Source organism: Gobius niger (genome assembly GCF_951799975.1).
Source record: "Gobius niger genome assembly, chromosome: 1".
NCBI lineage: Eukaryota > Metazoa > Chordata > Actinopteri > Gobiiformes > Gobiidae > Gobius > Gobius niger.
The window spans coordinates 60,654,296-60,668,202 of NC_136852.1; the positions used below are offsets into that span (position 1 = coordinate 60,654,296).

At 38.3% G+C, this 13,907-nt stretch overlaps 2 protein-coding genes across 3 annotated transcripts in view; both read right to left on the reverse strand.

Annotated features, from left to right (window-relative positions):
- Positions 1 to 12,818, reverse strand: part of arl15a (ADP-ribosylation factor-like 15a) — a 45,669-nt gene extending 32,851 nt beyond the window's left edge. Inside the window, exons 1-2 of one of the 2 annotated variants that reach the window (XM_079557555.1) lie at positions 12,441 to 12,818; positions 8,430 to 8,530 (exon numbers count right to left, since the gene is read on the reverse strand). In XM_079557555.1, the coding sequence (XP_079413681.1) occupies positions 8,430 to 8,483 (54 nt within the window). In that variant the 5' untranslated portion in view covers positions 8,484 to 8,530; positions 12,441 to 12,818. The remainder of the gene's footprint in view (positions 1 to 8,429; positions 8,531 to 12,440) is intronic. The other variant, XM_079557556.1, reaches the window with a different exon arrangement.
- slc20a2 (solute carrier family 20 member 2) overlaps positions 1 to 13,907 on the reverse strand; it is a 135,044-nt gene that overhangs the window by 12,068 nt on the left and 109,069 nt on the right. The window lies entirely within an intron of this gene.

The window sequence follows — 13,907 nt, forward strand, 5'->3', positions numbered from 1 at the left end:
TCCAATGGTGGGTAGAGTACCTAGAAAAACGTTGAAATTATTTTACTCAGATGGAAGTAAAAAGTAATGAGCAATATAATTACTCGAGTCAGAGTAAAAAAAAGTACCTGTGGAATATGCTACTTGAGTAATGTGAGTACTGAGTAACATAAAAGTCTGATTTACGATTCAGTATTGACATAAATGATGAGACGCATAACTTGAAATGTAAAAATGTATGGATATATTTTGCCAGAAACAGATACTAAAATACTTTTCCTGGAGAATAAAGTACATGAAACATAAACTACATCTATTTTATGTGTCAACATGCAGTGTTTGCCACATAAAGATTTACTCACTGTGGAACGAGTAACGAGTAACGAGTAACGAGTATTTTATTTGCTCAAGAATAAAATCACTCAAAAAGTTCCATATGGTAAAAAGACTAAGAAGTACTACTCGCCTCTGATCGCATCATCCTCTATAGTTTATTGATAGGATGCTACCTGCGTACAAGGTTAGTGAAATCAGATCCGGTACATAATATTCTTACTCAAATCAAGATGACAAATTACAGCTGTTTTAAGTAAATCAACAAAAATAAAAGCAAACTCATTGTGGTTACACAGGAAGGATACAGTCAAAGCGCTCAATTGTCACAACCAGAGAAAACTTCAGGAAAAGCTAACTCTGGGAAGTGGGAAATAAACAGTATAACTAGGAAGAGTACTAGTAGTAGTATTAAAGCCATGCCAAAAAACATTGGTTTTTTGGACACAGGATAACGCAAAAGATGTTTTTCCACACCCGTAATAGATGATCAAAGCTTTAGGGGCCCCCTTTTGAAGGCCCTGAAACCAGTATGCAAGAACCAAGGGGGGTGGGGGGTGCCCCATCTCATAGAAACAAAAAGGCTGGATGATAGAGAATATGTGTCCTACTTACATCGAATAACACATTTCTATCTGCCAATTTGATACAACTACAACTACATGATATAATTTAAAAATTACTTTTACGAGCAAGAGTTGTGCAACACAGCGTAGGGAAATGAACAACAACTACATGTTTGTTACAGTTGAACTAAAGTGGTACCAGCACCAGCTTTAGGCCCATTTGACTGAGGCTGCATCATAGGGTTGCAAATAGATTCTTAATACATTGCAATACAAATAAAACTGAGGCACCTTTTATTACTGGGGCTAAGACTAGATTATACGAGCAACAAATAGACAAAATTGTTGGTTTTTTTTACACTAAATCGGTGTTTTAGTTAGTTATCCAATAATTAGTTAGTTATGCTATAAGATATAGGTTAGTTGTGCTATAAGATATTTTGTATATATATAAAGCAATATTAGTAATATTAATATATTAATATTAGGATTACAGGTGTGAAACACAAAGGGCAGGCCTATAGGAAATGCAGTTGGTTCAATGTCATTAGCTCCTTGAATCCAGTTTGATATGGAGACTCGGGGCGTTCCGGCACATTTGTCGGAAGTTAACCAGACACATTGTTTTAACCTTTGCTTGAGGAGCCTCTGTCTGATTCCCAGAGGCTGCTTGTGTATAAGGGTCAATGACTTCAATAGGCGTTCATTAAGCACAGTTAGTGTCAACAGTTAATTATGCAAATGTGCAGACCCCTCATGATGATGGTACCCTGGCCTCTCTCTTTCAATGGCTCTGACAAAAAGTCCCACCATCCTCACAGTTCATACGTTTACTTACACATGCTATACGTCTTTCAAACGAGACATTTTTCCCTCATTCATTTTTGTTTGGAACCAAAACGAAGTGTTGTGGTGCTGATACATATAATGGGGGCCCCTGCAATCTCCAGTGGTGTTTCTCGCCATCAATGAATCTCCGGAAGGTTCTTGCTGTGTGAAGCTGAAAGCTCACGAACATCTCCTCATCGCAACTGGAAAGTGGGGGGGAGTGGCCCCTAGAAAACTAAATGTGGGAAAAAAAATCAACACCAAAACATTAAATTAAGGAAAAATACATGACAGCAATATTCAAGCTTTGTTTGTGTGATGGAAATGACAAGGCTCTAAGCAAATAAATCTGTGGCTCCAAGGTTTTCAAGGCTCAGAAACCAACAATAACAATCACACACTTTGAGACCCTCAGACTTGGCTGAGCAAGTCCTAATCACCTTTAATCTACTTCCATCTTCTCCCTATTGACTAATGATTCACAGATAGCTCGTTGTTGTCAAATGAACTGCGTTTCTTCCCGATATGACACATATCCATGTGAATCAAAAACAATCTTTTAACACTTTTTCATACAAGAATAATGCAGGTGTCACATACGTATGTGTTTACTCTCACTTCATAAGTGCCACGTTTGAAGTTTTGCTCACACTGACACTTACACAAAGCACGTGTGGTTGACTCTGCATGCTGTTATCAATGGAAATGTGCACAAAGTCAAACGAGACACAGCGCTGGAGCAGGAACATGTGTGAAGGCTACTACTATACAAACTGTAAGACTCAATCCCACACAGGGAGCACTGCACTCCAGCCAATTGATTCCACCTGGCATTCTTCTTCAAAGGGGAACAAACACAAGCCCGTGGCCCATCTAGGCAATCTTGTCATATATGACATGATTCAATGTAGTTATCTGCCTCCCACAAGTGTGGCTAATGACACAACAGCAAGTTGTTTGTATAGAGCCCATGAGTCCAACTTTGGGCGGTGCCAACAAACATGAAATGAAACATAATAACATGAACACAACAGATACAAATAAACTAACAGATGACGTCAAAACATTTGGAGGATGGAGTAAAATATATATGAACACAAATGTGGCGTGCTAAGATAAACCAGGCTTTGATGGGGAGCACCATGTTTGACTCTCTGTTATGAACTAAAGGAAAATCATACTTTTACCGGAAGAAGACATGGCCACCAGACAAATAAAAGGCCCCTGCACACCCACACACATTCAGAGAGTCCCAGCCAAGGTTGATAGACACATGTTGTGCGTATGGCAAGATTGCGCAAAGGAACTTTCATAAACGGCTGAGCACAGAGGGAAACATTTACTTAGTCAGAGACAGGAAAGAACAGACAGAGGCCAACTGCGCCATGATCCATCACAGGCCTACCTATGACACTGCACAGTGCAATCTGATGCAAAGGTAGCCTAAGCTCTTCCTGACGCGGCCTCCCCAGAGATATAGTAAGCCCATCTCAGAAGACCTGGGTATGCACACAGGATTGAGAGGATCTCTGCAAACCCGCAGATAGACTGAGATGAATAAGTTACTGCTTAATATTAAGCCTTCATGCAAGGAAGTAGTCAAAGACAATGTGTTTTTCATTCTCCTAAAGGTTGGAGATGATTTTTGCAAATCCAGACTGATTTTTTGCTGGCGTTGAACTTTGAAGATTTGAGAATACTAAGCCTCCACCATTTGTCTTCATGTTTTAGTTTAATGCCACATGCAATGCAAAAAGACGGCATAAATACAACATGTCATAGCCATGGAGATGGTTTTAACCAAATTAGATTTGATGAAAAAAGAGCACTAATAAAGTGAAAGTGAATTACTTAGCTGCGTTGTATTATGAACCTGGTGAAATCTGTCACAATTAATTTACCCACTACTAATATCTATTCGACTTTACTCTTCAATACCAAGCAAAAGACTGACGCCAATACATTTAATGCAGCACACACAGATATTCTCTCGACGAGTTCCTCACCTCACCCACCACCTCACTCTTGCTTGGTTAAGAATGTGCAATTAATGAAAAGGCCAACAATACCACATATATTGGAGAAAAAACTGCCAAGAAAACAATGAAAAACTGTAGACACAAGCTTTATTGCTCAGCACTCATCTTGAGCCCAGGAGCTTATTAGTGATTCGATGGCTCCACCCAGAGGACAAATCAGCTTCTACACCCCACTATGTTCACTGCATGAGGCACAAATTGGTGACAGCGACACCATTCTTGTAAAATTGTAAAGTTAATGACATGTCACTGTTATTTATTCTTTAAAACCTGAAAAGATCTAACTTCAAATGTTAAGGGGGTGAAATGTTTCAAATAAAAAAATAAAGAAACACACAAAATAAATGCATGTTTAATAAAATAATTGATTCAACTTAATCCACTTGTTTCTCTACCACTAGACCAATCACAGCATTGGCTTCTATTTTATTATTTTTCATTTCTTTAATAGATTGCTTTTGCTGATTGCCTGAGGTCATCATATTACCACTTTAATAATATAGTACTTGGAAAAGTAAAAATATGGTTTCAAGTTGCACATCACACACACCAAAGTCGATTTCATGAAAGTCATTCTGCAACAGAAGTTAAACTGAGCATGTTCACAGCTTCACACTGTGTCTCTTCCTCTTGCTCAATTCACGAAGGGGCAATGGGAATAGATTATTCAAACTGAGGAGGAGGGGCATTAACCTGCGATTAGATTGCAAACTAGATTGTCGCAAGATATGAATTTTCAGTCTTGTGAATATCTTGAAAGCGCTTGAAAGGCTTGAGCTGATAAGCTCGGGCTCAAATTCACTGGTGAATTGGATCAATCCCGCAGCAGCATTGCAGTGGGTGGATTTATACTTGCAAATGAGTAGCACTTTATTGATACAAATAAACAACAACACAGCAATTTCAGAAAGACACAAGGTCTGCTACTATTTGCTTAAAAACAAAAATAACATTTGTTTTAGCTTTATTTTGAAACTTGAAAGTCCATCTTCTTCTTCTTCACAAACGGTTTTAAACTGAAGCCTTTACAGACTGAGCTGGTGTTATTGCACTGTAACATCAATCTGGCTTTGGGTAGATGAGAGGGGCAGGTTTCTGAGATAGAATGTTTGACCTTTTAATGGTTTCTGGGTCATTAAACAAAAATAGACAGTCTCCTGTTTCAGCATAAACCAAAATATTTTTCCTCAGCTGTATCAGCTGTACATAGAGGTGGATGGAGAAGCCAAAATATTTACTTAAGAGTAACTTTACTTTTAAGTTAAGTACTGTAGTTATTACTGAGTTAATGTTTGAGCGTCTGATTCATGTTTTCACGTAATAAGACAGACAAATCACAGAACACATTGACTGAAGTTTATAATAATTAAACTGTGATTATTTTTATGTCGACATCAAGCTTTTGTCACTTCCAGAATTACTCATTATGGAAACAGTAACAAAAGGTAAATGGCCAATAATTTATATGCCGCTTTTTCCCAATAAGCAGTCCAAGTGCTTTCCCTTCACATTCACCCATTCACACTCTCACTCCACACCAGCAATGGACAATGGGAGCATGGTGTGTAAAGTGTCCTACCCAAGAACACAATGGCAGTGTTTCCGGTTATATCATCTTATTACTTTAAAATAATATAATTGAAATACAAGTCAAAACTACTCCAAGAGATTCAGTTACTTCAAAAGGTAACTCAAGTAAATGCATAAAGTAAATGTAACCGAGTTGACAGGACACTATATGGCTGGTGTGTGGATCTAATTCCTAACAAATAGTTCACAGGTTCAATATTTGTGGGTGTTCAGTTTGGATGGTTTTTCAGGCTGTGACCTCCCATCATCAAATTCGAGAACCACGACTCACTTTCCCGGTCACCGTGTGCTGCAAAAGCTGTGAGAATAGTAATTGGAGCATGATCTGCATGGCTCCATTGTAATGATTATACGCCCCTTAGAGAATGCAGTAAAGTGGATAGGAAGACAAGGGTAATGGCTCCATCATGTAGGTAACACAGCTTGAGAGGTAGGTAAATTCAATACACAATACAACAACAACAACTAGGCAGCACAACAGTTAGTGCCTCAGAGCAAGAAGGTCTGGGGTTAATCCAGGTCTTGTCCGTGTGCTCCGGGTTCCACCTACCACTAAAAACATTAGGCCAGGATGAATACGTGTGTTTATGTGTGCATAGATAGAAACATGGATGGAAGTTAGACAATGGCTACAACATTTACATGCATGAGTCCCATTTTCATTAACATGCTCTGCCCCGACTATCTGGACAATATATAAATCGCACTTTTATTGATAGTTTGGCTTGGGGTGTGACTTGTATATCAAAATAAATAATCCTACAATGTTTGTTATTTTCCCACTGACGGCCGCTAGAGGGCGCTCTAGGCTTGTGTACCAGTATCTGCTACTCTTGTACCACTGAAGGTTTAAAAAACAGTAATCGAGCAGCATAAAGAAAGTTTGAAGTGAGTGAGAAACAAGTGGAAAAAAGCTGAGGTTATTCTTACTGCAATGAAGAAAACAAAAAAAGCTGATCGCGAGCTAAAAGCTAGATGGCCACAGCTAGAGGAACGAGTTTGCAAATTAGAGCTTGAACAATGTGCTGCCGGGAGAGGCTTGTCAACATTTTTATTTTGTGTGTGTGTGTGTGTGTGTGTGTGTGTGTGTGTGTGTGTGTGTGTGTGTGTGTGTGTGTGTGTGCGCGTGTGCGCGTGTGCGCGTGCGTGCGTTAGTGAGTAAGGGAGTGTGTGCCTAGACGGCGTGTGTATAACGTTTGTATTCGGGGAGATGGGAGAGTGTGTCAGGCGCATTGTTTTAAATGTTGTAATCTGTAAAGCACTTTGTCATACATTTCGGTATGAAAAGCTCTTTATAAATAAAGTTTGATTTGATTTGAACAGTGCAGTTACGCCTCCATGCCCAGGTAGTTGCCAAAGCTGGTGCGACTTGTATGTTTTTTACCACTTCATTTTGCATTTTTTGGCTGATGCAACTTATACTCCGGAGCGACTTATAGTCTGGAAAATACGGTAAATAAACACGGCTGATAATAATAATAATTTTTAAGGACTTTCATCACAGGGCTTTACCATTCCGAGTGTGTTTTTTCAACAAATATACACAGATGCATGTGCAAAATACTTAATTGATAATTATCGGTAGTCAAGTTTATGAAATATTTAATTTGAGTTTTTGCATTACATTGTCAGAATCATCCAATCTATCTTCACAAACAGACATAATTTTCCAAATAGTTTTAGGAAACAGGGCTTCACAGAGCAGTCCTTGGTCATTATTCAACTTCTAGGTTCTGCAGTTATTTTTAAGTGTGAATATTTAAGGGTCAGGATGGGGTACCGGTTGCTCCCATCCTGCCTTTTAAAATGAACGGAAGCTGGTTGGAAATCTAGCTTTTCACACAGCGTGGGAAACATACACGAGAAATATTGAGGCATTGTACTCAGTGGTGACCGCAGGTTTCAATGACTGGAGAAGTCAAATCTAATAGACTGTTCAAACTTAAACATCATCATCATGCAATTTAACAAAAATGTCACCACAACACATGGATGTTCGTCACAAATGACAGTATGTTGGCATTCTAAAAAAAGACAGGACCGGAAAGTAATAACTCATTTGTCCATTAACAGGATGGATGAGTGTTTAATCCCCACAGGCAGCATTATTTTGGCTGTGGCTGCTTCAGTTTACGCCACTTGGTTAAATTGCCTGTGTGACTGAAATTGGTAGTAGGGAAACCATAGAAAACATAATGCATAAAGCTTTTGTTTTTCAGTCTCATACTAAATTTTGGTTTGTGCGTGAAAATTTGCAAATAAACTGAACCAGCACCAACTATTATGAACTAATTCAACATTTTATTTTTGACCTGGTCTGAACAATTCATGTTCCACTCGGTTAAGGACATAATGAGGTGACCACAAAGTGCCCCAAACAATCTCTTAAATCCCTAATGATTGAACTATTGTGCAGGACAAGCTTTACAGGGTAGAAGCAAAAGCCACAGGCCATGTTTAACTACACAATGCCCGCAGCAAAGTTGTCAAAGCCAAAGACTTAATACAATACATCTGACACACTCTGGTCTACACAGCTGAGATGTACCTGTTCAACAGCACATTGTTAGGCTCAGCACAAACTGATGCTAAATGATAGGTCACCGTGTGTGTATGATCAATTAATGTCATATTATTTAAGGATAACTTGTTTTTTCTATGCCACATTTACACATTCATTCATTCATAAAAATAAATAATGTTTTTCAGCACAACCAACAATGTGTAACTGTCCTAACTAGGCTTAGTTAATATAAAACTATAGTTAGAGAACTGTTATACCTTGTTTAAACAATAGATTTGAAGTCTACATTAACACAGACCTCACACAATGTAAAGTGCTATCTATGTGATAGACAGTAAATATTACTGTAGTTGTCTGGCCTGTCCATTAACATGAATGCTGGACACCCACTCAAATGATTCCTCTTCCCCTCTGTTGTGACCAAGCAACAGAGACGACGCCACTGTCACTAACTCATTATGAGTTTGAAAACACAGCACGTGTATCCATCAAAGACATTTAAACACTATATGAAGCTGTACATTTAACTGTCAAGATATCACAAAGACAAAGCAGAAAGGGTCTTCTTACCGTGTAAAGCCCTATTCTGCACAGGGCAAGAGAGAGCTGCATGTGCTCCGACATTGCGCTCAACAACAAGTGTAACCCACGGCAACAAACAAGCCAAGCCTCTGAGGAGTGAATGGAGAAAGGATCAGGAGGTTAACAAGAAGCCCAGCCCTTACTGTCTCACACTGACAAGCTCAACTATTTCAAGATGAAAAACAAGCATTACTGTCGGGAAAAACAGGCATAAAAAAGTAGTATGACAGGCTACATTACTGTCAAAAACACTAAATAAAATGCACAAAGGTTAGTTGGTAGACACAAGCCTGAGATTAGTTTGTAAGAATCTAACTCTAAACAGAGATTAGCAGCTCTGTGGCCAATAGTGATCCAGACTAAATTGGATTAGTCACCATTATGTGCCCTCACTCTCCATGATAGGCTTTATGCTGTATAAAATCTTGGGTTTCTACACATCATTGAACAGCTCAGAGCATGAAGAGCATGAAGGGCAGACTACAGGTAATCTATTGTGGCCCTTTGTGGATGTCTTCTCACATCTGCCAGTCAAACCGATTATGTTGCTGTGCCTCTGACAAGAACCACTGTAAACTGAAAAAATACAGTATGTCCAATTGTTGAATCACTTCGAATGTTCTGGGTGATTTTCTACGATGGTGGTAATCTACAAGAGAGAATGCCCTGGCAACTATCTTTGATTAATTAAGCTCTGCAGAGTTTAAAGTTGTTGTTTAATTTTGTTTTTTTCACCGCAGTTATGTGATGATGGAGACTTCAAATCAAATCATCCCATTTGGGTTAAAGTTCAAATGACCTGTGATTACTAAAAATGACATTAGGCTTTTTTGTGTAGAGGGCCTTTACTTCAGTAGTGGTCCATTAATTAAAACAAAATATTATTATCCAATCAAATCCAATGTCCAATTGTAGGGCAACTATGTAAAACGGGACTGGTGGTGATTTACTGATTCACTAGCACGCCCCTGAGGCACCAACATATTATTACACAAAGAGATGACCGACTTTTGTGACTTAAACTAGAAGGAGAGTAAACTCATTCCAGGTCCGAATCAGAATAGTATTTATTGCCATTGTTTGAGAACTGGTTCACAAACTAGGAATTGCTAGCTGTGCCAGGATCAAGAAATTATTGAATAAAAACACACACAAAATATTTTTGCTCTCATCACTGAAAGGACTATTTGAAAAATATAAGACCTAAATATGTTTCCCTGTAACAGTAAATAGAAAAGCTAAATGTTTATAATCATTTTAACATCGAGAGGAGAGGTGAGAGTAAACAATTTTCTGTCAATATTCAATTTCAAAGTACATAAATACAAATATTCATGTTGACAGTGCACATACATTTCAGAATATTGAAGTTCTAACGTGCAGGGTTAGCAGATTTTATACATGACAAAGATCTTATGGACACAGAATATGGCAGAATGCATGCCCAAATAATTGCAATTGTGATAATGCAGCAGGTCACAATTGTAAAAAAAAAAAAAAAAGGTTCCAGTGGGTGGTGGGAGCCAACATCGTCAATCACCACAAAATCACTAGGGATGCAACAATTCTAATTATTATATTAATATACGCCCTCTTCAATTCAATACGCAAACTGTATGTTCAATATGAATCAATAAAAGATTTAAATCAAATCAATTAAAAATCCTATTTATAAAGTACAAGTGCATCACAAAGTTCTTTACATTTAAAAAGATATTTAAAACTTTCAGTGTGGAATTTCCATGTTCTCCCCGTGTCTGTGTAGGTTTCCTCCGGGTACTCCGGTTTCCCCTACCACAAAAAACATGTACAATAGGCCAGGATGAATGAGAGTGTGTTTGAGAGTGCGCATGGGGGACAACGGATGGAGATTAACCCAAGGATACAATCCGGTGTGGCTTGTTCATTAACATGTACTGTCACTACCAAATAAACCAATAAACTTAAAACACACACACACACACAGTACATAAGGCTGGCTACAGATGAACAAGGTGAGGAAACCCCATCACAGGAGCCGTCTTCCCTGGGAGCAGCAGACCAGCTGCAGCCGCCAGGCCACCGACACCATGGTCCTCAAAGAAGGTGTGGGAGAGACACCACACCTTCACCTGGGCACCCACAGGACAGCACACTGCCAACCACTGCTCCCGAGGCAGACGGCTCCTTTGATGGGTGCTCTAATAGCATTTTCAGATGCTTCCCTTGTCAAAGGTCTGTAAGACCAAAATTTTACAGTGATGTATTTTGACACAGTCGTACAGCAGATTGTAAGAGTGTAATTCTGTTTTGGTATGTTCTTATTAGCCAAATAAAAAAATATATTTGATTTGAAAATAAATTAATAATTTGAACTTGCACCTTGTTCAGATCATTAAATGCAATTAATGTTTTACCTTCATATCAAAACATGCATCGAATTGTGACAAAGGTGAATCGTTGCATTGCTAGTTGTCAGAATACAGGACATTTCCAACTCAATTCTGATGCTAAGAATAATAATAATAATAATAATGCATTGGTTTTATATAGCGCTTTTCTGGACACTCAAAGACGCTTTACATAACTCCAAATTCAATACTAATTTTGGTAGTAATTGATATTCCAAGTATTGAGTAGTGGGTTTTGATTATTTTGACAACCCTATTAGAGAGATTCTCCTTAAACATGTTCTTTGGAGCAGTGCATGACGTTGATATGCAATACATGTAAATAAGTGTGATGATACTTGTAGAATTTGTACAAAAAACAGATCCTTGGAGTAGTACGTACTTTGTAGCACAGCAGGAATGAGGCATGCCTACAAAGATCCTGACCTCTGAAAACAACCGAGGGCTGAACTCATACGGTCCATGGACACAGCTGGCTCCTTTGCCGTGCTTGTTGCAAAGAATCCAATGCCTCAACATGTCCAAAACTACAGTGAAAACTACAGCTGAAACCAGTTTACATTTACTACAACAAACACATCCATCTTTTCCCTTCACTGAGTTACACTATATCAAACTACACTTTAGGCAGTCTGTAAAAAAGGTGTGGCCAACAAAGAATAAAATTATCTTTTATGCATATTTCTCCTCTTGGTTAAATCAGATTCTATTTAGCCTTCATAATGGAAAGACAGATAATGACCAAAATAATTATTAGGGTATACATTTACAGTATTTAAAACTGTATGGTTGGCAATAGCAACAAGTTAGTGCCATATAGTGGTTTAAAGAATGAGATAATACTTCATAATAATCAGCATGCCTCAAAACTGGATTCATCATTGGTATAAGAGCACAACCTTCTACTTCCCCCTGGAAAGGACCTTTTAATGACTAATGCAATGAGTGTCCAAGAGTTCAAAGTCCTTTTGGGTCTTGCATCTTGGGAGGCCTGTGATAAACTGCCTGATAACACTGGGTGGGCAGTGAAATGACAATACAATGTCTGAGAAGTCGTTTTCCTTTTGCTCAATAAATTCTCATTGTAAGCATTCACAATTACTGCTTTCCTCCCATTGTTGCAGGACTATTCTAGCAGCACCCATCCCATTCCTACATTGTGGACAACTAATAATACCTCTAACTTAAAACTCCTTAGCAAAAGGTTTGTTTGTTTTGAAGAAATATGACCTATATGCCTCCAAACTACCAATACTTATTATGCCATTGCGTATGTACTACATAGGTACAAGTTATTACAGATTGTTACAAAGTACATTACATTGTACTAAAGTGAGTTTGGTACAATGTATTAAGGTCGTGAAATAGAGAGTGAAACCAAAAAGGGTTGCTTGAAGTGTGTCTGCATGTGTAAGTACCATGCCTAAAGCACCTCTCGTGTTTCTAATGCACACATCGTCAGGATGATGTGTTTACTGACACTAAAGACAGTCTAAACAGTGGTTCTGGTCAGGTATAGAACACCTGTTTGTTATGAGGGTCTGATTACACTCGCCCAAACTTCACCGACATAACGTGTTCTACACACAATTTCACTGCATTCACTTACCAGATAATCCATGTACTAGGGCCAGCTAGACACAGCTACACGAAGTGGCTTTACAATTATCCCGTTTTGCTTCGGTGATTCCAAAATATAATGGTTTTGATCCCACGTCGCTTTGTATATTCCCCGCCTTCCAAAGCCACAGTAAAAATGAAAACAATCTTTAGAGGTTTTGCAGACAAGAAGTATCGCCGTCTTCTTCACTACTCCCACAAATCTCACAACAGGATAGCTGTCCGCAATTGAAGGAGGGCAAAAGGCACAGTTCGTGTTCTTTTTCTGTTTTAAAAGCAGCCCGGACACCGACACTCAAGCAGTTTTATCACACAAAATCAGACGAGTGTTTGGTTGAGGAAACTGCTGCTGCTAAGCACACAACGTTACGTCACGCACATCGCTTCCTGAACGTAACGTGTCACATGACCAAACACAAGGAGTATTTTTCATCGGTGCACGTAAATTATCAAATGTTAGCGATCTATTTTGCATTTGCCCTGCATTTTTGGTATTGTCCAATAATAATGTGTATAAATGAAGACATAGCAATATTTATTTTTCTATACCACAATGTAGCACCATGATATAATAGATTAGCCACCCCCCCGAGCCAGCGTGTGCCAATGTGATGATATGTTGTTTGACACGGCTACACCTCACATTTCTCTCTGAAGCATTGTGCCTTTTCTTCCCCTGCCTCTCTCTCCTACTATGTTTCAATAATAAATAGCCTACAGTGTAGTGCGATCTATTTCAGTCCCACAAGAGGGCGGTATTTACCAACAAAACGCAGATGCAGCAGGAATAGTTGTTTATAAGGTTTATTATAGACATTTTTGAAAATACTGGACATTTGTTAGAGACTGATAGTGTGATTAGTCACTGATTAGTGAAATAGTACATTTATTTAGGGTGAATATGGGTAAAGTGGGACAATGGGTAAAGTGGGACACTTAACTTTAATCATGATTATTTTTTAATGTGTCATATTTTGTCACTAAAAATACATACACACCGAATAATTAGAATGTGCAGGATAAGAAAATAATGGTTTTGTGGATATTACTTCACTTCATATGGCGTGGCAAACCGTAATCTACCACCAAGTAGTAAAAAAGCGAAGGTATGTCCAATGACATAGCATTTGTGGATTTATGATCTTAAGGTTATAACTTTCTAAAACTAACAGACATGCAGATTTTGTTGATACATTATTTAAGGGAATGCATCTGCAAACAAAACATCTCAAAATCACATGTTTATTCTTTATAATTTTATTTTTATAAGAGATTTTATCACTGTCCCACTTTACCAATGTGCTATTGGTAAAGTGGGACGGCCTCATATTGGCAAAGTGGGACAGTATATTTTTGTGGAAAATCCTGGGTATTAGGTGTTTCTTGTATTCACACATCTTCAAATTAGATCAATTTAACTCTATATTTCTTGTTTTGATTAAGTTTTCTGATGATT